The sequence below is a fragment of the Phoca vitulina genome, unplaced genomic scaffold, assembly GCF_004348235.1.
Source record: "Phoca vitulina isolate PV1807 unplaced genomic scaffold, GSC_HSeal_1.0 scaffold13, whole genome shotgun sequence".
Lineage (NCBI taxonomy): Eukaryota > Metazoa > Chordata > Mammalia > Carnivora > Phocidae > Phoca > Phoca vitulina.
Genome location: NW_022589716.1, coordinates 29,970,644 through 29,998,049, shown reverse-complemented (window position 1 = coordinate 29,998,049; position 27,406 = coordinate 29,970,644). Strand labels below are relative to the sequence as shown.

The window sequence follows — 27,406 nt, the reverse complement described above, 5'->3', positions numbered from 1 at the left end:
GTTAATCTACCCTTGGGCAAACGGCTAAGATCTCGGGTTATTCTTTACCCCTGTACCTTTAGCTCCAAATTAATCTTGAACTGGTGAACTTAGAAGATCAAAGGAGAATTTTATTTAATTTGTGTGTTGTTGCCCCTTTCAGGACTTGGATATTATTGAATAGAGACCGAGGTCCCTGCTCCCTATCTATAGGGAAGGTATTCATGTAGTTCAGTAATTTGTCTTTATTCAGTGGTGGGGGCTGTCCACAGCACTGGGAATGCACAGATGAATACAAAACAGCAAGAGCACTTAAAGAGCACACTCATAGTCTATTCAGAGTTTGGAAAAGTTAGCCATCAGTTACACTGGGTTAGACTATATGATCAAGGGGACCATATAATTAATTCTATAAACTGAGACATTTTGAAAGAGAAAGGGGGCACTGCTAGCAATTACCTACAAGACAACACATATAAACTGTACTGGTCTGAGGAAACTGGACACTGCCACCTTGTCTGTAATGGAGGTGTACAGAAGCGAGTAAGAAGTACAGAGAAGAGATGCTGTCTCAGCTCTGGGAACTGGGAAAGCAGCTCCATAGAAGGAGAGGCATCTCAAAGGAAGCAACCCTAGAGCTACGTTTTGAAAGATCTATAAAATCTAACAGAGCAAAAGAGTAGAGAAAACACCATCTGAACAAAATGGTGGATGGCATAGACAGAGGTGAAACTGGGTATTTATTCCAGTTGTGTCTGTGCTAAAGTTCATATATGATAAGGAAAATGAGAAGGCCTGACCTGAGTTATTTTCCGGATAAGGCACCATCTCTCTCTTTCAAAGGAGGTGAATATCAGAAGATTATTTTTATTAAAGGGGAGATTGAGATACCTGAGTAAGTATACAACAGTCTCAGAGAATAGAGAACAGCCCCCTTCCCTGTCTGGGTTCCGTAACCCACACCTCCATTTCTCTCATGCTTCCAGCTGTAAAGAAAAGAGAAAAGAGTACATTTGACCCTTACATCCCATATCTTATGAGAAGATTAAGCTAGTATTTAACAGTGAAGTTAATCAAGAGAAGAATCAATGCAATCCAGACTTTTGGGTTGGAATAGGGCTTTTGGGAAGCCATCCTAATCACTTCCTCTCTGCCATCCCCCACCCTTCAACCACCAGAACATGCCTACGGAGCTTCTCCCATTAACCACAGACATCTAAGTTTCTGAGTATGTATTTGTATGATTATTGACATGAATCATTTATGCTTAATTGGCATGCAGCATACTAAGTACTGTGCACATTATTCACTGTGTCGGATGAAGCAAAGTGTAGGTTTGATTTCCTTCTTGAGTTAATTTTAACACGTGGAAAGAGCAAAGCATCAGAATCAGAAAGGTGTGGTTTAAATCTTGGCTCTTTCACTTACCACGTAGGTGGAGCTAGGCATGTTAGTTAAGCTCTGAGTCTTGTTTCCTTATTTGTGAAATGGGGTCTTATTGCAAAGTTAGCCAGTCTGTTAGGTGACATTTGCTTGGCACATACTCTTAGCACCGGTTGGACAAAATACTGACCTTCCCTGACAAGCAGAGAAAGGACGAAGTTTCCTTTGGAAAAATGATGTCCAACTCTGTCCCTGCTCCTCTTCTCTCACATTTCTTTATCTCAGGGGACTCGAGTTGCAAAGATAAAAATAAGATAGTGTGTGTGTGAAGCATCTTCTATAGTGGCTTCTAGATATGCTCTCAGGAAAAGGTACCCCTTGCTGTTCATGTTGCTTTTAATATTAACTGTTTTCATCATGTTGCTCGTACTTTAGGAGTAACGAGACTGGGTTAAAAAGAAATGTGAGTAAAGACTTTTGTTTTTTACAACTCTCAACTGAGTTTTTCATTATTTAAACCTTCTTAAATAAAGAAATTTTACCTAAATGTTATTAAAGAAAATTGCTGCTTTTTTTTTAAGATTTTATTTATTTGAGAGAAAGAGAGAGAGAAAAGACGAGTGGGGGGAGGGGCAGAGCTAGGAAAGGGACAAGCAGACTCCCCGCTGAGCACGGAGCCCAATGTAGCCAATCCCAGGACCCTGAGATCATGACCTGAGCCAAGTCAGATGCTTAACCAACTGAGCCACCCAGGCACCGCAAGAAATTGCTTTTTTTTTTTTTTTTTGAAGATTTTATTTATTTATTTGTCAGAGAGAGGGAGAGAGAGCACAAGCAGGGGGAACAGCAGGTTCTCTGCTGAGCAGGGAGCCAGTTGTGGGACTCAATCCCAACTGACTGAGCCACCCGGGTGTCCCGGAATTGCTGCTTTCAAAAATCATATCAGCTAAATTTAGCAGGTGACCATGTGGTTCTTAAATCCATATTTCAAATTTGATATTAATGAATTATAAAAGTTGAGGCGACTTTAAAAAAATATTTTGTCAGTGTCATGATTTTGGTAGGGGAAAGCTGGTTAATGAATTTGAATGTGCTGAACATTGGAATCTACTTGAAGCTGGTTCCTTGTAAGAACTGGATAATTAATTCATACCCATACTCAGGTATCCACCCATACCACATCTGTTTGGTCATAGAGCATTTCTCACTCAAGCTGCAAAATCCCACACACACTTGCCCACAGCCCAGTCAATGTTCTATATCCTTGTTCTTACTGAAAATTGAAAGAAAAAATATATTAAAGCTATTGTAGAAATCTGTATTATCATCACATACTCCCTTTGCTTTTTTTCCTGCTAATATATTTAAGATAGGAAAAATCAGATGCTTTCTCTCAAAGTAAGAATATTGACTCTTTTAACACTATCAAGTTAGAGGACAGGACAGGGATGCATACCATTGCCTTTTGAATAAATTTTAAAAGAAAGGAGAAAGAGACAGAATTCTCATTTCATCCTGCCTTTTTTGCTCTTGTAATTTCCATGGCTGGAATATCTTTTCTTCTCAACCCAGAAAACCCGAATTCATCACTCAAGGTCCAGCTTATTGTTACTCATGGTGGGAAGCCTTCCCCCAAGCCCAGTAGGCAAGATTAATTGCTCTTTCTTCTGCTTTACCCTTGTGGTTTCTTTATCCAATTGTATCATCTAACACAGTGTATTATAACTATTTGTGCAGAAGGCCATCTTACCTGGGTTCTCAAAGAGCCTTTTGCTTATCTTTCCTGGTAGCCTCAGACTCTGCTCCATACATGTTTGTTCATTTCAACATTCATTTATTCCTCAAATATTTATTTAACATCTACTGTTCCCATTAACTATTGCTGCATAACAAATCACCCTGAAAGCCAGTGGTGTAAAAACAGTCACTTTATTAGATTTCACTGTTTTGTGGGTCAGAAATTGGGAAAAGGCTCGGCCAAGCTTGACTAGGTGTTAGCTCAGCTTGTCTCCCATGACTTAGGTAGTAGCTAGAGCCAGAACAGCCGGGAGCTGGATACGCCCTGCATTCTCTTTGGCAGCCCCAAGGCCTTTCCATTTGGTTTCTCCATGTGGGCTAGTTTGCGCTTCCTCACAGCACGGTGGCTCTAGGGAGTTGAAATGCTTACAAGGCAGCTGATGGGTTCACCAGTGAATATTCAGGGTAGCAAGATGGAAGGTGAGTCAACACTCCACTTTTCTAGCATTACACTGGTTATTAAGGAATCACTAAGCTAACCAGATTCACAGGGAGTGGAATTAGACTCTACCTCTTGATGAGACAGTAGCAGGATTCCAGGGGAGCAGGTGGGATGGGAAATCTAACTTCGGCCACCTTTGGGAAGTGCAATCTGGCACACCTCCCACATGCCATGCATTACCCTGGGCTCTGAGGAAACCACACGAACAAGGCATTGGTCCCTTCCTCTTGGGACTTGCAGAAGGGAAATGCAGAATGCAGATAAGTTGAAAAGACCTCATAGAAATTGCAAAAGGGAGAGGCAGAGTACATATAAATTAAAAAGATAATTTCTTTAGCCATAAAGAAAAATATATATAATTATATAGAGTTTTATTTAAAAAAAAAAAAAAAAAGGCCTCATTAAGGAAGTAACTTTGGGGCAGAAAACTAAATGGTAAGAAGCAATGGATCATGCCAAGAATTGGGAGAAGTGCCTTCCAGGAAGACACCCCAATAAGAACAAAGGCCCAGAGATGGGAATGAGATTGACTGATTTGAGAATCAGGAGGAAACCAGTGTCACTAAAGTATCATGTATGGATCAGGAGAGGAACAAAATATAAAGCCTCAGGAAAAAAAAAATAAACAAATAAATGAAATATGAAGTCTCAGAGATGGGATTCTTAAAGACCATGATAGAAATGTTGGATTTTATTTTAAATAGAATAAGAATCATTGGAGGTCTTAAGGCAGGGATGTGACATGATCTGGTTAAAAGAGAACTCTGGCTGAAGGATGGAGAGTGGGTCGGAGAGAGAAAGGAAGGGAGCACAAGTCTGGTTCGGGAGCAGTTTGTAGTTGGTAGGACAAGAGTGACTGGAGGCTTGATTTAGGGTAACAGTGGGTGAAATGGAGAAAAAAAAGATACCATGTATTTTGAAGGTAGAGTTGGATAAATTTGTGCCTTATAGTTTTAAAAAATTTCCTACCAAGTGATCACATTTATTGGTTAGTTTTGCATGACCTGTAGGTATGTCCCTCAGCCGTTAGATTGTAAGTCTTCAAAGGGTAGGGGCTAGTTCTTATCTTATTTTCCAAAACACTTAGTGCAATTTAAGTCCTCAAAAAATACTTGTTGAAGTGAATTTCATTCTTTTTTGAGCGGTTTCCATTTCTTAAAAATACCTATAATCACTTCTTCTTTGCTTTGCTTTCTTTTTTTAAGTCGACACCACACCCAGCCTGGAGCCCGATGTGGGGCTTGAACTCACAACCCTGAGATCAAGACCTAAACTGAGATCAGCAGTCAGGTGCTTAACTGACTGAGCCATCCAGGCGCCTATAATTTTCTTATTTAATTTACAACAACAATTTCTTTAAAATACAAGAATTGGCTTTTTAAATAAATTTCTACTTGAAGCTTCCTATTGAAAATAAAAAAGTTCCTTATTTTAATTCTTCCCCTCCCTGAACCTTTAGCAGAAATAGGGGTAGATAGATGGGTGGATGGATGGATGGTTGAATGGATGATTAGGTGAGGTGCCATTGCACTTTCATAAAAAAAGGAATAAACATGTGTTTCAGTAGTGATGGTTGCTGCCTCCCACATTCTGATGCTGGAAGGTGTTATTCATAATTTATGATCTGTTATATAAGTTCTAATGAGTTGGTACACTGAGTTAAATTTCTTACTGCCTAACAAACTTAAAAACAATTGATTTTGCACTTTGACCTGTTTTCCACTTCCTGATTTTATTTGTGATATTTTTAAATTCTGTCTTTTTTATTTTATTTTATTATGTTATGTTAATCACCATACATTACATCATTAGTTTTTGATGTAGTGTTCCATGATTCATTGTTTGCGTATAACACCCAGTGCTCCATGCAGTACGTGCCCTCTTTAATACCCATCACCGGACTAACCCATCTCCCCACCCCCCTCCCCTCTAGAACCCTCAGTTTGTTTCTCAGAGTCCATAGTCTCTCATGGTTCGTCTCCCCCTCCGATTTCTCCCCCTTCATTTTTCCCTTCCTCCTATCTTCTTTTTTTAACATATAATGTATTATTTGTTTCAGAGGTACAGGTCTGTGATTCAACAGTCTTGCACAATTCACAGCACTCACCATAGCACATACCCTCCCCGGTGTCTATCACCCACCCACCCCATCCCTCCCACACACCACCACTCCAGCAACCCTCAGTTTGTTTCCCGAGATTAAGAATTCCTCATATCAGTGAGATCATATGATACATGTCTTAATGAAGATTTCATTGCTAGAGCAGTTTTTATAAGAAGATGAGAGTGTTTGACCCTTTGTGAGTATGTAGTCCTGAAAAAAAATCTATAATTGAGGTTGAATATATAAAAATCTATCTTGTTTGGGAAAAAATTATTTCCTGACCTTTTACATTCAAATGCTGTAGAAAGAGGCGTGTTTAACTTTACCTTTAAGATCTTATTAGGCTCTTTATTTTCCACAGTCTTTATTAATTTAATTTACTTAACTGAGAAAATGGTAGTATTTTAAAACTTGATACAAATTATATGTTTTCCTAGGTACTTAAAAATATTGATACCCCCACTGTATTTATTTATTATTTCTTTATTACTCTAGCCTCATTTTAATAACTTGATGTCTCCTAGTTTATTTCATTTATTTGTGTCATGTCTCATTCCTAAAAGAACTTGAGACAATTTATCAAAATACAAAGTACACACTGGGGAGAAAAAATTGTGGAGGAAAAAAAGATGCCAGCATTCCACTTGCCTAGAATGTAAATTATATAAATTAGGACAGCCTAAATTCTTACCAGGGAATCCTTACTGCCTTTTAGAGCATGATCCATAGTACATGTTCAATAAATCGTTGTTGGATGAGTATCTGAGGGAAGTTTACAAAACATAACCCAATGGATCCATTCATGTATTCGAGATGCACAATTTTGGCTCAGAGCTTTCTGCTAAAAATAAGCAGACAAAAATACTGCCAGTTACACAATCCTTGATGTCCATAAGGTGAAATGAAAACATTTGATAAGGAGATACGCAGCTCTCCCTAGGAATAAAAATGTGAATGTGTATATCCAAATACAATGTATTTTCATGAAGAAAACATTGAGTGATGTAGTACTAACAGTCCATGTTCTTACAATAAAATACAATGACTTCTTGGGGCGCCTGGGTGGCTCAGTCGGTTAAGCATCTGCCTTTGGCTCAGGTCATGATCCCAGAGTCCTGGAATGGAGCCCTGAGTCAGACACCTTGCTCAGCAGGCAGTCTGCTTTTCCCTCTCCCTGTGACCCCCCCCCCACTCATTCTCTCTCTCTCTCTCTCTCTGTCTCAGATGATTAGATTAAAAAATCTTTAAAACAAAAACCCAATGACTTCTCAATGAGTATTAAAGATTTTTTTTTCTTATTCTTTGCAATCCAAGCGTAACTTTGAGTATTAAAACTTAAGGCTCTTGAGAAAGGGGTAGACCACATTCTTCTAGCTAATTTTCCATGCGTATTATTTCTCACATGTATGATTTAGTGAGCTTGAAATAGAAATTATTTCAGGGTTATGTTTGCTGTCAAGAATGTAGGGTACTCAAGGAGGGGCTACTGTGAAAATGAAGAGTCAGTGCTTATAAAGAGTCAATTGAACTAATATTAAGGTTTATATCATCTGATTAAAGGTGTGGTGGCTCCAGAACCTATGTGAATAGACAATGATCACACCTCTGCCTGGAGGAAGGACAAGAAAGTGCAGATTATTAGGACTGAGATTTTTTCTCAGAAAACAGTTTGGAACCCACCCCAGATTATGAATGAATGTGTGGCCTAAGACTCTACATTCTTGAGTGGTGCAACATTAACTACTCTTTCTTTTTTAAGTGAGGTGATAGTTGACACACAATGTTACATTAGTTTCAGGTGTGCAACATAGTGATTCCACAAGTCTTTATGTTACCCTACACTCATCACAAGTGTAGCTACCATCTGTCACCATACAATGCTATAACAATATCATTTACTATATGCCCTATGCCGTGCCTTTCACCCCTGTGACTTACACCTTCTATAATTGGAAACCTGTACCTCCCACTCGCCTTCACCCATTTTGCCCTTCCTTCCATACCCCTCCCCTCTGGCAACCACCGGTTTGTTCTCAGTATTTACATTACCACCCTATTTTTGTACAAGATAATTTTTTTTTTTTTAATTTTTTTTTTTTAAGATTTTATTTATTTGTGAGAGAGACAATGAGAGACAGAGAGCATGAGAGGGAGGAGGGTCAGAGGGAGAAGCAGACTCCCCGTTGAGCAGGGAGCCCAATGCGGGACTCGATCCCGAGACTCCAGGATCATGACCTGAGCCGAAGGCAGTCGCTCAACCAACTGAGCCACCCAGGCGCCCTGTACAAGATAATTTTTAAAGAGCTAGTCACCAATGTACACAGTCATCATGAAGGAAAATCTTAATAAGGTGCATCTAAAAAGGCTAGCACTGAAGCATTCAAGACAAAAAGTTTTTGAGCACAGTCTTATTATCATTGGGTGAGTAGGATTGCTAGCAAGAGTTGCCAATCTGATGTCCACAGAACCTTAGATAATTCAACTTGAATTGTATCACATTTGTTGTCGTTGTGTCGTATGTCTGTGTCTTTCTTCTGCATAGAGTTCTCACACTTTTCAAATATTCAAAGAACTCTGTATCCCAGCAAGTTTAGTTACACTGCAGAAGTAAATGGCCACTTATACATTGATGAATATCTAAAATAGAAGATGATGTTGGAATTGGGATAATGGGACCAGAACCATCCTTTCGTGCAAGAACACAATATCAAGGCAGATGTTTTTGGGCCATTCTTGATTTGTAATAAAACCTTGTCCTCCCTGTATGGAAGATTGCTTCTGAACCCTTCATATTGGTTAAGATAACAATATATATTGAAAAAATACTATGTACATGGCACCAATATGTGGTTGCTCATATCCTTTAGGGATTTGGGAACTGTAGCTAAGGACTAATTCAAGGACATTACCCAGAATTATTAGATAAGTTGCAGAAACTGACTCAGGGATGGACAGAAAACTAAGTGGCTCCAGAAATCCTAGCAGAAGCGATTGCACCATCTTCTCACAGAAAGTGCTGGAATGAATGAACTAAGCATCATTTTTGTCTTTATTTCACAAATTAAAGTTGAAGGAGGGAGAATCCAGTAGGCATAGTTTAGAATACTGTTACTCAAAGTATGGTTCCCAGGGGTGCCCGGGTGGCTCAGTTGATTAAGCATCCAACTCTTGATTTTGGCTCAGGTCATGATCTGAGTCCTGAGATGGAGCCCCGCATTGAGGTCCCCTCCTTTCTCTTTGGTATCTGCCTTCCTATAGAGAATGAATGTATTTTGATGTTCTCTTTACCATGCCCTACCTTACAGGAAGGGCCTGGGGTTGTACACTTGAGCCAGGGTGCTTAGGTCTGTCTAATTCAGGGATGAAATATCAGAAAACCATGCTGCTCACTTAAGCAGTTTTGAATCAGCTTTCTGTATAGTGTAAGTAATAGAACTGACATTTTGATTTTCATTGATTTCACTTATGAGTCTATCTCTCAACCAGGAAAGAATAGTGTCAAATACGGCACCGCTTTGAACCTTAAGAAGTATTCCCTTTGAGGTTTTCTTTTAAATACATGAGCCATTAGAGAGTTGTTTAATTGTCTTGTTTGGTTTACTCCCTCATACATAGGAATATTTATCATTTTTGCAGATACTTCATTATATAAGGATTTAAATGTTTCAAATGGATTACCTCGGCTTCATGAATTACTTAGATGAGTGGTTTGATATAATAATTCAAATTGGAAATCCCCCTTTAAGGGCCTTTTGTCCTATTGGCTTGAGTCCATTTTAGAAGAAACACTATTACATCACTATTGTCACAAAAATTGAGCTCCAGATTTATTTGTCATGTTAGACATGCTTTTGGAAAGGTTTTATAAAAGTAATGATTATGTTCCTTTACTGTTGATTCTCTTCTTATGAATATGAAGAAATGTTAATTGATGTGGAAAAAGTACATCTCTCTAGGACCTCAGATGCCTTTTCATGTAATCTGTGTGTACAACAAAATAACAACGCCGCATATTATTAGCCTAGTGCTTACTCAAAAATAGGATAATTAACTGCTGAATCTTCTCTGCTCTGCCTCTCTTTTCCTTGGAGATTTTCCAACCAATAAATCACTAACCTAACACCGCTGAATTTATAAGACGAAAGCCCAAAATGGTATAGTTAAAAGAATGAAAATTCTAATATAATTTTCCTAAATAGTGTGTGTACGTTATCTTTGAACTCAAGCGGCAGGAGTTCTTTTGCCAAGCGTTTGGGGCTGAGAGGGAGCTGCAAACAAGAACATACACTTTGTGCTCTTTTTCACTGACATTTATTTTTCTCATGCATTTTCCTCAATTTATATTTGCTTTTCTTAACTGTCATTATTTATCTTGTAATATATGCATTGTGAGTACTTTTCTCTTACGGCTAATTGTAAGCATCCATCTCTTCGAATATGTACTCAGAAAGTGAAGTCCAAAATAGCCTTGTTATTTTCTATACAGCAGTTTAATCATTACGATCTCATGTGATTTCATCTCCACTGAGATGTGCTTCCTGAGAAAATGTAGAGTTGCGGCATGTTTGTTAAAATTCAAGTTGAATAAATTACCGTAATACTCAGAACATAGGCAAGGGTAAAACAATATATTCAGAAATCCTGCCTCGTATGCATAATATGCCACACTGTTCCCATTCTAAAACATACTGTGTTATTATGATGGTTATATGTCATCATAAAGTACAGGTCAGTCTTGCCTAGATAACAGTCAACTTTCTGAACACACAGCTTTTCTTAACAGTCATAAATTCAATGTTGTCACTGAATTACAGAATGGACCATTCGAGCAGCTTGGAGCAGTTAAGTTTACTTATCCCAAACTAACCATAGATGGCACAGAGTTAAGTAAAATAATTAACCTCTTTTACTATGAAAGGAAAGCCTGATAAAAGAAGATATATAAAGGTATATTATAAAACCAATCAAGGAGTCAAAAATGCCACAGTGATTTAAATTCTACATTTTTCAAAGGAAACTGGAGTCCCACATTTCTGAATGTTAATCTCATAAATCTTTAACTTTTTGTGCCAAGACTTGGAGACACTCATTGTTATCTACATTTTCAGCTCTATCCATTTGCAGCAAAACGTGTTCCCAGAAAGCTTAGAAAGCAATTTCATTTATACTGAAGTAGTATAAAATTTTCACTTTGGATCTCTGTAGGGAAGCATGGGTTATTGAAGGTTTTCTTTTGAGAAACAATTACTCCATCCATTTACTGAATATTGTTTATTTTTATGTTGTGTGAGATGCCCTGTGGCCTTTTTAGATCTTACTGGAAGAACCAATTTAGGAAGAAAATACCCAATTAGCTCAAAATTTTACAATGTACAGAGTTTGCATTCTTTGAGAGTCAATATGTTTGGTTTGGGGTCTGTGTGATTCCTAAGTTGTTAGCCATGCTTTTGAAATTATGCCTCATCTTGGCTTAGTCATGAAGATAGGTTTGCTCATTTACAGCTATTAAACCTCACTCACTAAAGGTTTTGTAGTTCTTCCAATATCCCTAATAGTTCTATATTTGTAGTGGAAGGTTCACTGTTACACTAATTCATAGCATGTGAAGATATCTGAAATTGCCTATCTCTGTTCTGTGATACCCAAATCAGAAGGTCTGAGCTTCGAGTGAATATTTGTTCGGTCAACCAGAGACATTTTTACTTTGGTTTCATGCTTGCTAATCTTGGAAGTGGTCAGTTGCTCAGCTTCCTGGAGCTTCTAATTCTGCCTCCAGCCTCTATCTCAAAGCAGTTGAGGTTACCTCACTTTAAATACCTTTAAGACCTTTAAGACCTTCTGATAACCATCTCCTACCTTGCTTTCTTTACATATTAAGATCTCCAGCAAAGTTGCCTTTTTTTTTTTTTTTTTGACTAGTAAAGGTAGGTAAAATTTATTGAGCGATGCTATGGGTCAAATCCTATCCTCTTTGAGGGTCATGGCCCAAAATTTTTAAAGATAGGATTAGCAAGCAAAATGGGTCAGGAACATCGCCCTTCTTTGTACTCATTCAGAGACTTTTCTCTCTCTCTCTCTCTCCCTCTCTTTTTAAATTTAATTTTATTTATTTATTTGAGTGAGAGAGAGAGCAGGGGCAGAGGGAAAGGGAGAAGCAGACTCCCCTGTTGAGCAGGGAGCCCTATGCGGGGCTCAATCCCAGGGCCTTGGGATCATGACCTGAGCCGAAGGCAGCCACTTAACTGACTGAGCCACCGAGGCACCCCAGAGACTTTTCTCGATAACTTTTCTCTCACTCTTTCTCTCCCTTCCTCCTTCCCTTTCTCCCCATCTTTATCTTCAGTCTCTCCGTCTTTCTTAACTTCTTTCTTCATAGTAAAAGTACATTTGTAGTCCTCTTATCCTAGGAATTTCTAAATTCTCTTCATCCTGCCTTCTATTGTCTCAGCTTTCTTTTTTTCACATATATATTTACACAGTTGACCCTTGAACAACATGGGGGTTAAGGGTGCCAACCCCAAGCAAAGTGGAAAATTCAATGTAACTTTTGATTCCCCAAAAACTTAACTAAGAGCCTACTATTGATTGGAAGCCTTACCAATAGCTTAATCAATTAACACATGTTTTGTATGTGATATGTATTATATACTATATTATTATAATAAAGTAAGCTAGAGAAAAGAAAGTATTATTAAAAAAATTGTAAGAAAGAGAAAATATATTTACAATACTGTATTAGAAAAATCTGTGAATAAGTGGACCCATGCAGTTCAAACCTGTGTTTCACAGGTCAACCATACACATATGCATGTGCATATGTATGGATATATTTATATATGGCACATAAATACACATATATATGTGTATATGTATATACATGTGTATGTGTATAATAGTCTGCACACTTTCTGAATTTATTTTCTTATAATTTCTAAAATCCTCAGTGCCTTGCAACCTGCCTTCACTAATCCCAGTTCTTCTGTAGTGACTCTCTAGGGGCATACAATCATTTGTTCATTCAACAAGTATCAATTTTGAACATTTACTCTATGTCAGGAATGGTTCAAGGTTCTAGGAATTTAGTGGTGAGTAAATCAGACACTATCTAGACAGTCTCCCTACTTCCAGAGAGCTTACAGTCTCTGAGCTTACTAGAGGAGAACATTAGTCAAATGCTATAAAGCAGGCACAGAGGATGTATCATTGCTTACAGGAACACCTCATCTGACCCATGGCTCAGGGAAGTGGCCAGCATCTGAAGGTTCAGTACACATTAACCAGACATAGGGGACAGTGTTCACAAAGGCGCCAAGACAAGAAGAAGCATAAAAGCATTTAAAAGAAAGTATGTGTGACTGGGAAAAAGCAAACAAGGGGTAGAATTCATGGGGTTTCACGGAATTAGAGAGAGGTAGGGTCCCGATGAGAAAATACGGCTCAGGCTTAGGATATAATCATTTTTCTCCTATAGGCAGTGTGATGCCAGAGAAGCGGCCTAAGCCAGCATTGGGGGTTATAGTGGAATTACATGATCAGACTTATATTTCTTTCAGGTTACTCCTCATGTTTCTCAAACCAGTCTCCATATGTGAAGTGTTTGGTTTGCTTGTGTCCCTCTGCTGGGTCTCTTCTTTCCATTATCATCACACACTATTTAAGAAAACATTTGTTTTCTGAGAAGCTAAGGTATAGAGATTTTCTTCAGTGATCTCTTTGAGAAAAGTGATCAGCAGACATTTCATACCCATCAAAGTGGTCAGGGTTCCATGAGGGAAATCAGATATAACACCTTTTTCACAGCTACCTAGGAAAGTTCTTGGCATTTGTAACCCTTGTACTTTGCTCCTCAAATTAAAATACAATGTTCTGTGTTCCCTGATTAGCTTTCTAGGCCATTGTTCTCAAACCCTTTTGTTTCACACATACCTTGACATATTAAAAAAAAATCACATGAGCAACAAATATTCATGGATACTCTACCCAGGATGATGAGCAGGTCTCTGTGTGCTGACTCTAATTCCACCACTTTCTCACTCAAGAAAATGAAAGTAGGATTTGAGTGAAAGCGAATTACAGGTCATCAAAGGAATATATATATATATATATATATATATATATATATATATATATATGTAATTTTACATTAAAAATTAACAAGTCAGGAAACAACAAATGTCAGCAAAGATGAGGAGAAAGGGGTACCCTCTTACACTGTTGGTAGGAATGCAAGCTGGTAGGAATTTCCACTCTGGAAAACAGTATGGAGGATCCTTAAGACGTTAAAAATAGAGCTACCCTGTGACCCAGCAATTGCACTACTAGGTATTTACCCCAAAGATATAAATGTAGTGATCCAAAAGAGCACCTGCACCCCAATGTTTATAGCAGTAATGTCCACAATAGCCAAAATGTGGAAGGAGCCGAGATGCCCTTCAACAGATGAATGGATAAAGAAGATGTAGTACATATACACAATGGAATATTTTTCAGCCATCAGAAAGGATGAATACCCACCATTTGCATCGACATGGATGGAACTGGAGGGGATTATGTTAAGTGAAGTAAGTCAAACAGAGGAAGACAATTATCATATGGTTTCACTCATATGTGGAACATAAGCAATAGCACGGAGGACCATAGGGGAAGGAGAGAAATCCAAAGGGGGAGAAATCAGAGAGAGAGATGAACCATGAAAGACTATGGACCCCGGGATACAATCTGGGAGTTTCAGAGGGGAGGAGGATCAGAAGAGGGGGTAACAGGGTGATGGGTATTGAGGAGGGTACATGCTGTGATGAGCACTGGGTATTATACTTAACTAATGAACCATTGAACACTACGTCAAAAACTAATGATGTACTATACAGTGGCTAACTGAACATAATAAAAAATACATTAAAAATACATATGTGTAATATAAAATATGTATCTTGTGTATTTTTGATACATAAACTCAGACTAATCACACTTTGACACTCACCTCCAAATCTTGCATCAAGCAGGATAATACTTATAAACTGAGTTGAGATTGTCCACTATAGTCTGATGCCCTTACCATCCTTCCTGTCTACTGTAGAGCCTAAAAGTTAGAAACACTTACTGATCATGGTGTACATATATCATGTCATGCTGACACTGGGGTTGGAAATCGTTTTAAAGAAGTTGACCTTGTCTTTAGATAGATACGACATTCACATACCAAAGATATGAATCATACAAGATAAAAGGCATCCTAGGTGTTAAATGTATGGTATGAGTAGTAAAGATTTTAGGAATTCAAGGAAAGGGGAAATAATTATGGGTAGACAAGATGGGCAATTAAGATGCATGGATCTGACTAATGACAGGTAAACCCTTTCTCATTCTTCTTTCTCATTTCAAATGATACCTCTTCTAAGAGGCATTTCTGAGGCACCCTATCATGGAAACACTCCTTATAGCTATTACTCTTTATTGTATCACCCTGTTTGTCTCCTTCAGAGTACTTCTCCAATATCTGAGCATGGTTATTTATTGTCTATGTTGCTCAGTAGACTGTTACTTCTGTGAAGGTGGAGACTTTCTATCTTGTTCACACTATAATCCCAGAGAGTCTCATAATGCCTAGCACATGTAAGACACTCATTTGTATTTCCTTAATTAATTAGTTAGGTACAAAAGCTTTAAGTACTTTAAGCATATCCTCAGAAACTCTAATGTAAGGTTCATTTGTATTGCCCAGATTCCTTGCAATAGCTCACAGGTGACCATGAACGTGTTATTTTGCAAAATTTGAATTTATATTGGGTCAAATGTGACTCTCCCAAATTCATTATGAAAGGAGAGAGTTTCTCAATTCTCATATGCTGTTTCAAAGTTAAGGGAATTCATGTCATGTCTATTTTCTATTTTCTCCAAACTGATAAGGCTAGCCCATCATGAACAGTCTACCTCACCATATATTTTTAGAAGACATTTCACACTTATTTGATAAAGGCATCCCTGAAAGTAGGTATAATGTTAAATAATGCTGTTAAGTAATGCTGCATAAAAATGTCAAGAAAAGTTCAAATTGGTAGAGCATCTTTTCTTACTCAGCTATGTGTGTGTGTGTGTGTGTGTGTGTGTGTAAGTTTTCTTTTAGTGTTCTTTATTCCCAAGAAAGCTAAGGACTGGTTTATCTAGCCATAGAAATCCTAGCTCAAGGCAATACTTCTATTTAAAAATTGCTATTTATTTGGGAAAAATGACTATTATACACTTATTGTCTAATTTGTATTTTTCTTTAGAATTTCTTTTTTAAAAGATGGAGGACTTAAAATAGCCAATGTGACTAAAGCTGATGTTGGAACTTACACCTGCATAGCAGAAAACCAGTTTGGAAAAGCAAATGGCACAACACACTTGGTTGTTACAGGTAGGTATATATAAAGATTGCCTTATGTAGAGATGAACTGTATGGTATGTTATTAAGAGATCAAAGAAAAAACCAGATTTTTTACAATATGCAGTGCACTGTCAAGGTAGAACCTGTTTGCACTGTTATTTTTAACAGGTGGAAGTCAAGAGAACAATTGTTAATCTTTCTTCACACACCACAGTGTGCACCAGAGAACACATTGGTATAATGGGCAGAAGAATTGCAAATAGCATATGCTGGTGATCAACTTTTATGCTATTCCGTTTTGTCAGATCTTCTGAATGCACTCTTTCACAATATCATTGATATTTCCTGGAGATGTTTAAGCCCATGGAATAATCTTTGCCATCAATGAGAGTCACGTAGAGTTGTGGATATATGTTGTTTATTCATTCAAGAAAAAAAATGAATACTATGTGTCAGGTGCTTGGCCTGTGTTGGCAAACAAAGTGACAAAGATGCTGCCCTCATGAATCTTACCTTCTACCAGAGGTAGAAAGAAAACATGCAGTAGGAATAAAAGATAGGAAATTATTAGAAGGAAAAAATTGCAAACAATTGAGAAAATACAGAGTAGTGTATGGTAGAGGTAGGTTGGAGCAGAAGCACTGTGAATGGAGTAGGCCTGGTGAGAAAGGGAGGTTTAAACAAAGATTTCATGGAGAGGGTGGAGTTAACTAATAGATTCCTTGGGGACAATCATGGAGGAGCCTTGTAGACCTCGTTTGGATTAGCTTTTAGTTGGAGTGAGAAATGGAGGCTGGTGCAAATCAATAGAGGAGTGGGATGATGTGAAATGCATTTTTAAAGGTTTAGTCTAGCTGCTCTGATGACAACAGACTGTGGGGAATCAAGAGTAGAAGTGGGAGAGATCTCAGAAGACCACAGCTGCAAACCTGGCTGGAGATGATAATACCCAAGTGAATTGATGGGAAAGGATCAGATTCTGTAAATACTCTGCTTGTAGAGTCAACAGGAGTTGCTGATGAGTTGGATGTGAGGCCCAAGAGAAAGGAGACAAGGACAGTTGCAGGGCATTTGGCAAATAATAGAATGATGACAGTCAAAACAACTGAGATGGGAAGGTTGCACAAGTTTGGGAAAAGGTAGACCAGGAGTTCAGTTTGGATGTGTTAAGTATGAAATGTTCATTAGGCTCTATTTGTGTAAAGTAGACCACAGTATTCTGGCATTAGCAACAAACCCAACCTTTCAGTGGGTTAAAATAGCAAATACTTACTTTTTGCTTATACAGCAAGTCCGTGGTAGGTCAGCCATATTGTCTTCGTTCAGGAATAAAGGGTCCCAGTGCCTCCACCATCTGGCATATTGTCTGTCACAGTGGAAGAGGAAAGACTACACACCAGATAGTCTCTTAGTTCTTCCAGGCTTCTGCCTGTCTGTGCCACACATAACTCCATCTTACATTTCTTTGGCCAAGCATTAGCTTTTGGTTATGCCTGAATTCAAAGGTGTTGATAATTTAATCCTACTGTATGTGTTTAAGGAAATTATGATGAACAATAACGTCTATCATAACACCCAAGTAGGTGTCCCGGAGAGGTAGTTGGATATATGAACCTGGGTTTGGGGAGAGAGATGAAGGATAGAGATACACATTTGGGAGTTGTTAGCATATAGATATATACTTGAAAAGAAAAGACTAGCTAAATTCACCAAGAGAGTGAGTGAAGACAGAGGATAAGAAAAACCAAGGACTGAGCTTGAGGCAGTCTAACATTATGAGATTTAGGAAGAAGTAGGATAAGGATAAGAGTTACCAGCAAGGATGGTTCCAGAAAACAAAGAGAATTTGGTGTCCCAGAAACAAAGCAAAGAAAGTGAACTGACAGGAAGACAATGATCAAGGGTAGCAAATGCTGCTGAGAGGTCAATTAAGTAAGATGAGATTGGAAAATGTGCCACTGGTTTGCAGCAGGGTGATTACTGGGAACCTTGACAAAAGCAAATGGGTTGCAGGGAGCCAGAGGCTAACTGGAGTGGATTAAAGAGGGAACTTACTAGAGGAATTGTAGACAACATACAGAAATGATTCTTTCAAAGACTTTTGCTGCAACATGGAGGCAACAAATGAGGAGCAACAATGGAAAAGTGGGGTCATAAGAAGTTAAATTCACGGGAGGACTGTTATGATGATAGGGAGAAGGAAGTGTACATGGGGACATTGGGGGTAAAACACATTAATTAACATTTTAACTTAGCATCCGTCTTATAGTACCTGTTCTAAATGTCTTTTGTGTGGTCTTTCAAGTGTTTGGGTCTATTTTTTTTTTTTTTTAAAGATTTTATTTATTTTAGAGAGAGAATGAGATAGAGAGAGAGCATGAGAGGGGGGAAGGTCAGAGGGCGAAGCAGGCTCCCCGCCGAGCAGGGACCCTGATGGGGGACTTGATCCCGGGACTCCAGGATCATGACCTGAGCCGAAGGCAGTGGCTTAACCAACTGAGCCACCCAGGTGCCCCTTTTTGGGTCTATTTAAATTTTGGTAGCAATGCATTTTGGAGTCATTCAAAGTCAGTGAGAATCCAGTGGTTTCTATTTCTACCCCTGTATTTCACAAAGCAATAAAAATAAGTTCAAATTGATTTTGTAGTAGTATTATAACTCTTGTTTATAGGTGAATTTAATTTTTAACTGATAAATTCTATAAATTCAGATATCCCAATTCTTTTAACAAGAATTTGTGGATCCGATGAAATGCATTACAGATCTGCATAAAAATATATTAATCTTGAAGACTTTTAATCATGTACCCTAAATGTTAGATTAACCATCAGCTTGTGAAAATGCTTTCATCAAAATAAAAATGCTAACATTTTACTTAAACCTTTCTTGTTTCCTTGATAGAACCAACGAGAATCACTTTGGCACCATCCAACATGGATGTCTCAGTTGGCGAAAGTGTCATTTTGCCCTGCCAAGTGCAGCATGACCCCCTGTTAGACATCATGTTCACCTGGTATTTCAATGGGGCCCTCACCGATTTTAAGAAAGATGGATCTCACTTTGAGAAAGTCGGTGGGGTAAGTTGTGCCACTTTCCTCTTGCTGTTTATATCACCTGTGGCTCTGACACATTGTCCCTAAAAAAACATCTGGCCCATATATGATGCTCGAGAAATGTTTGTTCTAGGAGTAGATCTGCATTCCCAATTCTGTTGTGATCAAATTTTATTACTGCCATTACCACAAAGTGAGCACAGTTACTTCAACCTATAAATTATAATTTTAATTAAAATTGATATTTGTTTTATTTATATTAAATACGTGATTATACATAAGACCATGATAATTTTGTCATTAGTACCCTATGGGAGGGAAGTTTTCTTATACAGGTGTCGGTTTTCAACATAACATATTTATTATGAAATTTAAACAAGTCACATTTGCTAAGTGTCTCCTTTATGTCAAGCCAAGAGCTTTATCCACATTAATCCTCAATGTCGCTCTGGGCATTAGCAGTGAGAATTTTCATTTTACAAATACACAGACTAAGGATTTGAAAAATTTATTGACTTGCCCAGAGTCACTGAGTCAGTTAGTGTGGACCTAGATTCAAGCCTAAATCTTTACGTGCTCAAAACACAAATATTTTCTTATGTCCCATTCTGTTTCCTCATTTGTGCTGGTTCTATGTGAGGAAGAATTACAGATTTCAAGGAAGAACCAACACTTTGAGGAGAACCGTTATGAAGTGACTCAACGTTGATGAGCCACACAAACTAAGAGCAGACCCCACAGCTGGTCACATAACTGTGAATCCAGAATCACAAGGCCAGTTGCCCTTGGAGGCCTATTTGCATTGACTTAGGGATAGCTTCATTCTGTTTAGCTAAGATGTCAGTGGTGAATAGTAGAGTTCAAGGTTTTTCCTTTGGATGAAAAAAATAAAAACAAAAGATGGCCTGATGGACAACTCAGTTTTATTCATTTGACAAAGATTTCATATTAAATGTAAGTACACATACACACAGGTATATTAACCTACTAGGATCATGTGCAACTTAAAAGGATAACGTTATGATTTCAATTGTGTGCGCCCCCCCCACCCCCCGCCAAAAAAAGATTTGTTCAAGTCCTAAAGCCTAATTGTGAAATAATAGAATATGTTGATTTCTGCCCCTGGGTCCTGCCACAGAGCTCCTAAAACCCTTGGAATTTCCTGGGTGATAGTAATGCTTTTCTTCTAATGAGGTGGTGTCTCTCTGTGGGCTTCGGAATAGCTTGAGGATGAAGACTGGTCACCAGAAAAACCATGATTAGAAGCTTGGAAGTTTTAGCTCCATCACTCATCCTCTGAGAAGGGGAGAGGAGTTAGAGATTGAATTCATAATTGATCAGGCCTATGTGATGAAGCTTCCATAAAAATCCCAAAAGTGTGGGGTTTTATAAGTTGGTGAACACAACTATATGTTGGGAGGGTGGCACACCTCATCCTATGTACCTCTTCATCTGGCCATTCATCTGCATCCTTTATTCTGGTGTATGTAAATAAATGTTTCCCTGAATGCTGTGAGCCGTACTAGCAAATGATTGAACCCAAGCAGAGGGTCATGGGAACCCCAGTTTACAGCCAGTTGGTCAAAGGTTCAGGTGACAGTCTGAGCCTTGTGATTGGTATCTAAAGTGGGGGCAGTCCTCTGGGACCAAGCTCTTAACTCATGGTATCTGATGCTGATTCCAGGCAGTTAGTGTCAGTACTGAATTATAGGACATCGACATGTGTCAGAGGATCCTTGATGTGGAGAACATACACACATCTGGTATCAGAAGGGTTGTGGTGTGTTCTGAGTATAAGTGTGGTAGCTGGCAGTTAAGGAGATGCAGAAATTTTTTTAGTTACACCAATACCTCAGAGGGTGACCTTATTTGAAATTAGGGTTGTTGCAGATACACTTAGTTAAGTTACAGTGACATCATAATGGGGTAGAATGGGGCCTAATCCAATATGACTGATGTTCTTATAAGAAGGGAGAGATTTGATGAAGGGGATAAAGGAAAGTACATTGTCATTGCCATTTCTATTTTCTTTTGTCTGGCTTATCCATTTTAGAAGTTCTAGTTTCTCTAATTATTCTGACTGATTCGAGGCTTTCGAGAACTTCACCAATTGCTACAACCTATTAGCATTTTTTTCACTATTACTTTAAATGCCCTTTAAAAAAAAAAGTCACAGATTTCTATCACAATAGGAAAAGGCATACGCTAGTATTCTCAGCCAACTCTACTCCATACGTAGGGTTTGTCATTTGCCTTTCTTTGGAGGGAAGGCAAAAGAAAAGAGAAAAAACTAGAATGTTCCCTTCATAAAGTCCTCTTATCCAGTCTGGAAAAGGCTTCTCCTCTACCTCAGCTCTTGTCATAACCTTAATTCTTAGATAAAGAATCTTATGTGAAACATTAGTTACCTTTGCTGTCTAATGTAGATAATTGTGTTTGTGATTTATCTGCTGGATATAAATTATTGATGGTGTTTTATCCAATACAGTGTCCTCCATCTTAACCTAATGCTAAAGAAATACATAACGAGAGACTAGAAACCCAAAGTAGTTTGATTTTAATATTCATCAAGCATTCTTTTTATTTAAAGTTTATTTATTTATTTATGCCATCTCTATATAGCCCCAACATGGGGCTCAAACTCACAACCCCAAGGTGAAGAGTTGCATGCTCTTCCGACTCAGCCAGCCAGGTGCCGCTCATTAAACATTCTTAAAAGAAATGCTCACTTTAGACTGAGCTAGATTACTGCTTTCTGTAAGAGGAGCTTGGAGTTAGGAATGTTTGAGGTTTTAATATAATTTACCTGCTCCTGCCTTACCTATAGGTCCTATATAAAGTCATCTTTTCACCAGAGTCAGGTATCTGAAACATGACATTTCATAAATTAATTGTATCACCTGCCAATTCTGTTCTTTTTCTAGCACGCTAGTTCATGGCCTCTGAATTTTTTTTACTGACTTGTGCCATTAGTAACTTAATATTCTCTCATCAGTATAAAACAGGAAGCCATACATGATGACATTAACCTTAAACATGGGCAATTAAGTAAATTGGTTTTCCATTGCATGAGGAGGGAATCACGCAACAAGTCTTGTCCTCTGATTGTATATTCATTGCAGCATTCACATTAATACCTAGAAAAGTCTGCTTCTCTTTTATCCAGTATGTTCCTAGATATATCCCCTGGTTTCAAAAGCAGCAAAATGTGACTTAGAAAGTTGCCAAGAAAGGTGGCTAGTGAGAACCCTGTTTTTAAGGGGGTAGGGGTAATTTATAATTGGGAAATCTAGCTCAGAATTTTAACTGATTCAACCAGTTGTCATTGGGACTATACAAGAGGGTATATTGGACCATACATTGAGTATTCAATACTTATTCATTTATTGTAAAAAAAAAAAAAAAAAAAAAAAACCTTTTGGGAAAAATCCACAAGCTCAAAAAGCTCTTATAGTTTAGATCAGATCTGTTGTGTATCTTTGAACATCATGCCAGTCACAGGTTTCTGCATGGTTATACATTCAGAAAAGCTTGTTAAACCAAGTGACTAAAGCAAATTGGCATATCACAGGGGAGAGGTATGGGTCCAGAGACAAGCTTCAGCCTGTACGCATAGGACGAATCAAAGCTGTATAAATAAATCAGCAGTGAAAGAATTCAGTTAAGCCCAGTGTTTGCCACACAAATCTCAGTTGCAGGCATGTTGTGGGGTAACTGGTGTTCAGATACATATGAGCTCTAGGTTCTGTTGCTACTGGACGATGCCATGAATGAGTCACTTAACTTTTCTTCCCTCATTTTCTGGTCTCTTTTCACATCAGTTTTTAGTATTTGCCGTGTTCCCTCCCACCATGGGAGTTTGCACACATTGGTCTCTTCTGGAACACTTTGATCTCTCCATTTCACTATGTCTACATATCTTTATATATATATATATATATATATATATATACATATATATGTATGTATGTATGTATACATGTATATATATAGTAATGTGTGTAAGTAAGAATGTATATATTCATATGTATACACTTTTATTTCATATAAATGCAGTTGTAAGAAGAGACATAGGCTTGGGGTGCCTGAGTGGCTCAGTCAGTTAAGCATCGACTCTTGATTTCAGCTCAGGTCGTGATCTCAGGGTTGTGAGATCGAGCTCCATGTCAGTCTCTGTGCTGGGCGTGGAGCCTGCTTAAGATTCTCCCTCTCCCGATCCCTCTGCCTCTCTCTCCGACTCAAAAAAAAAGAAGAAGAGACATAGTCTCAGCAATATGTATACAGTAGCATTCTCTTATACTCATATTTAACCAACAGAATTCCACTCCATGTACCCAGTCAAAATATAAAAAAATAAAATAATAGAGAGAGAGAAGGAGAGAGATTCCATCATTCACCCCGGTAAAACATCTTTCTCTACTTTTAAATAAACCTTAGCTTCCACTAATAGGATGAAAAAGATAATAGCCCACAGTTCAAGAGAAACAGAAGAACATCACGAGCTAGGACCTAAGTATCAGGGGCCTAGCAATTTAAATATAATTTTTAGAACATTCAAGGACAATTTTGACTTGCCTAATAAGCTACCGTTGGGACTGAGATATATGATGGGGGTCACTATAAATAGAAACCTTCAAACCAAAACATACCAAGAGTTCAGTGTATATTGTAATGGATGTTCAAATGGATATGCTTTGATAAACTTGATGGGGTGCAGGTGCTTTAGAAATGAAGAATGTAGAAAGCCAAGCTGTACAGCTTTACAAACATTTTGTGGAATTGCATCTATGATGAATTAGAATGTGTGTGGATAAAAGTCACTGGAAGCAGTAAGAGTTTTAGCGGTGACTGGTTTAGCAGTGATTGCCATTCATTTGAGTGGCTGACTTCAGGATGATTTATCTCCCACAGGCCAGGCTCACTCTTGTTATGGCAGCTCCTCGTGAGCCTCGGGATTTGATGCATGTCCCAGCTCTTGGTGGTAGAAAAGAATATCTTTAAAAGTAATCCTTTGTATGGGGCGCCTGGGTGGCTCAGTCGTTAAGCGTCTGCCTTCGGCTCAGGTCATGATCCCAGGGTCCCGGGATCGAGCCCCACAGCGGGCTCTCTGCTCCGCGGGAAGCCTGCTTCTCCCTCTCCCACTCCCCCTGCTTGTGTTCCCTCTCTCGCTGTGGGTCTCTCTCTGTCAAATAAATAAATAAAATCTTAAAAAAAAAAAAAAAAGTAATCCTTTGTGTGTAATAACACAATTGTGGTCACTTTAACTTGATTTGTTTCATAGAATTATCAGGGTCTGAGGACTAAAAGTTTGAAAATAACAGTTTTTTTATAATACAACACTATGTTTAAAAAAAAGGTTTTATGTGCATTTTATTGATTGATTGTGGTGGGGGGGGCGGGGGGAGGGGCAGAGAGATAGGGAGAGAGAGAATCTCAAGCAGGCTCCACACCCAGCATGGAGCCCAATGTGGGGCTGTATCCCACAACCCGGAGATCAGGATCTGGCCGAAATCAAGAGTCTGACACCCAAACTGAGTGAACCACCCAGGTGCCCCTGTATGTGCATTTTAAATACAGATCTGAGGCAAAACACTCCTCCAAACACTAGTTGTGGCGATACTCTGAGTTTTTAAGCATCTCCTACTTGGATGGTCTTATAAATTTTATATGTTGTCCAAATTCAAAGCATCACCTGACTTGGAATGATCATTAAGAGGATATCCTCAGGAAAGAGTCTATAAAAGTGGTGATTAAACCAGAGAAATTACTATTCTTTATCTTGAACACTTCCCTGAAGTCCAGCTCTTCCCAAAAAGCTGCTTAGGGATGAAAAAACAAGGGTTCTGCAATGCTTATGGAAAAAGGGAAATGCACAAAACTGTTGAAGTTGAGTTTATTTCCCTAACTCATCATTTGCTCAACCAGGCATATAGAGGCTCTGTTTCTACTTAAAGTGTGATTGGCACCCCAGGACTGTATTCGTCAAGTAAAATGTTAATTAAGATGAATGGTCCACATCTACCCCTAGTGGAAACATGGTAAGATTTAAATTTATAAGAAGTCAAACCAAGTAACACATAACTTGAACTGAAACCCATAAAAATATCAGTTACAACAAAAACCAAGGCTATAAATAAAAGGATGTAAGTGAAAAAATACGCAAATATTTATCAGTCAAATGCAACAAAAAAGAGAGAATAACAAGTGTTATTTTGTAAAAAGATCATAATTCAAGGCAAATCTCAAGAGTAGAAAGGATAAATACATTTTGAAAAAAGTTTGCTCTGTCATGAAGGTATAATAATCATAAACTATAATACTGCAAATAATATACCATTAAAATACATCAAGTCAAAAGCAAAGAGAAAAATGAGAAACAAAATCGGTATATAGTCTCTGAGAGCTCTTTTTAACTGCCAACAGATCATTTTGCCAAAATTAGTAAAAGACAGTTTTGATGCTCTATTATAATGGAAGAAACAGATACATATAAAAATTTTTCTACACAAATAGAAAATACGCATTCCTTTTCATACCCTAATAAAACTTAGAAAAGAAAAATAGCAAAACTATTATATACAAAGGAGATGGAAGAAAAAACCGGGTGGGTGAAATGTCAAAAAGTAATGGATAATCTCTAGAATGTACCAGTGAAGAGTAAAGATAAAACTAAAATCAGAAATAAGAAAGAGAATATAATAGATAATAAAGAAATATTTAAAAACAGAGCATTCCATGTTGGACTCATAGGTATTTAATGGAATCCAATTAAGTGGAACATTTCTGGTAAAATAGAAATAATCAAAATCAATAAGAATTAGAAAGCCTAAATAAATCCATTAAGTATGAAAACATGTAAATCAATAACCACCAACCGCCTCCCCTCCCACAAAAAAAGGATTTTAGGGCCAGATAATTTAACTGTTTTTTTCAAGTTTTCAGGAACCAGATAAATATTTTGTTATATAAACTATTTGACAACATAAAAAGTTCAAAAATCTTTTCAATTTATTTTGTGAGGCTCACATACTCCTAAGAACAAAACCTAGGAAGATAGCAAATAATTAGTAGGTAAATATTCATTTCATGAATATAGTATGAAAACCTAAATGACATTTTGTCAAACAAGACTGAACATTATATTAAAATAATGATAATGACCCTTTGTAAACTACGTGGGGATATTCTAGCCAATGTGCATGCATCGTATCAATAGATCTAATAAAATAGACCACAGTATTCTCAATGGGTATTTAAAAGACATTCAATAAAATTAATAACCTATTATAGAAACAGAAAAATACTTCTTCCACATCCCAAAAATGTCTTTAAAGGGAGCTACCAGGAATACTTTTATTTAAATCAGCAATAAGAAAGGAAACACACAAATACCATTACTTTAAAACCATTTGGAAATGTTTGGACCGATACAATGAGGTATAAACAGGAATAAATGACTTAACTCTGAAAATAAGGAAACAGAGTTAGCATAATTTGAGGACAAAATGATATTTGGACTACTCAACATCCAGTAGTATCAACTCTGAATTTTTAAAAATTAATGAGTGTTCCGTCAACTGCTTAGATACAAGAAAAATTTATAAAAAATAATAGCTTTTTAATGTAACAACAGTAACCAATAAGAAAGTATAATGGGACAAAAAACTCCTTGAAAAGATAAAATACATGTTAATAATTTGTATTTGTATGCAAGACCTAAATAAAGAAAGCTATAATACTTTATTAATATGAATGAATAGGTAGATGGGTGGATGGAAGGAGGGAGGGAGTGAGGGAGGGACCGGTGGATAGAAAGACAGGGAAAGAATCATAAAATGTTGGTGCTCCTGGATGAAATAAAGCAGCTGTGTATTATGAGGCTTTTAATTTTTCTTAGATTTTTCCATGGTTTTTAAATAACTAACAATCTGATTCCAGTTTAAATAATTCTGATGGTGTTTAGAGTAAGAAATAGGTAAGAAAAAGAATAGGTAATACTATTTTGAAAGAATAGTGAAACCTTGTCAGTAATTTCCAGAGAGTTTTCTTTGGATATTTGCTCAGGCAAGGGATTGCTGAATCTGATTAGAATTATCTAGTTTCATCATTAAAAAATCTGAACTCAGAATTCCAACTTTTAAAACCTATTTCATTCTCTTATGAACTGTTGATCTTAATCTCTCTTTCCTCAGTTTTTCATTTGTAAAACTGAGGTGATAATAGTATCTTATTCAGATATATATATATATATATATATATATATATATATATATATATATATA

At 37.6% G+C, this 27,406-nt stretch overlaps 1 protein-coding gene across 4 annotated transcripts in view; it reads left to right on the top strand.

The window, feature by feature from the left end:
- The window catches only part of CNTN3 (contactin 3), a 331,836-nt gene that overhangs the window by 250,364 nt on the left and 54,066 nt on the right, over nt 1-27,406 (top strand). For all 4 annotated transcript variants that reach the window (XM_032411781.1, XM_032411779.1, XM_032411780.1 and 1 more), the window contains 2 exons: nt 15,974-16,101; nt 18,973-19,148. In XM_032411781.1, the coding sequence (XP_032267672.1) occupies nt 15,974-16,101; nt 18,973-19,148 (304 nt within the window). The remainder of the gene's footprint in view (nt 1-15,973; nt 16,102-18,972; nt 19,149-27,406) is intronic.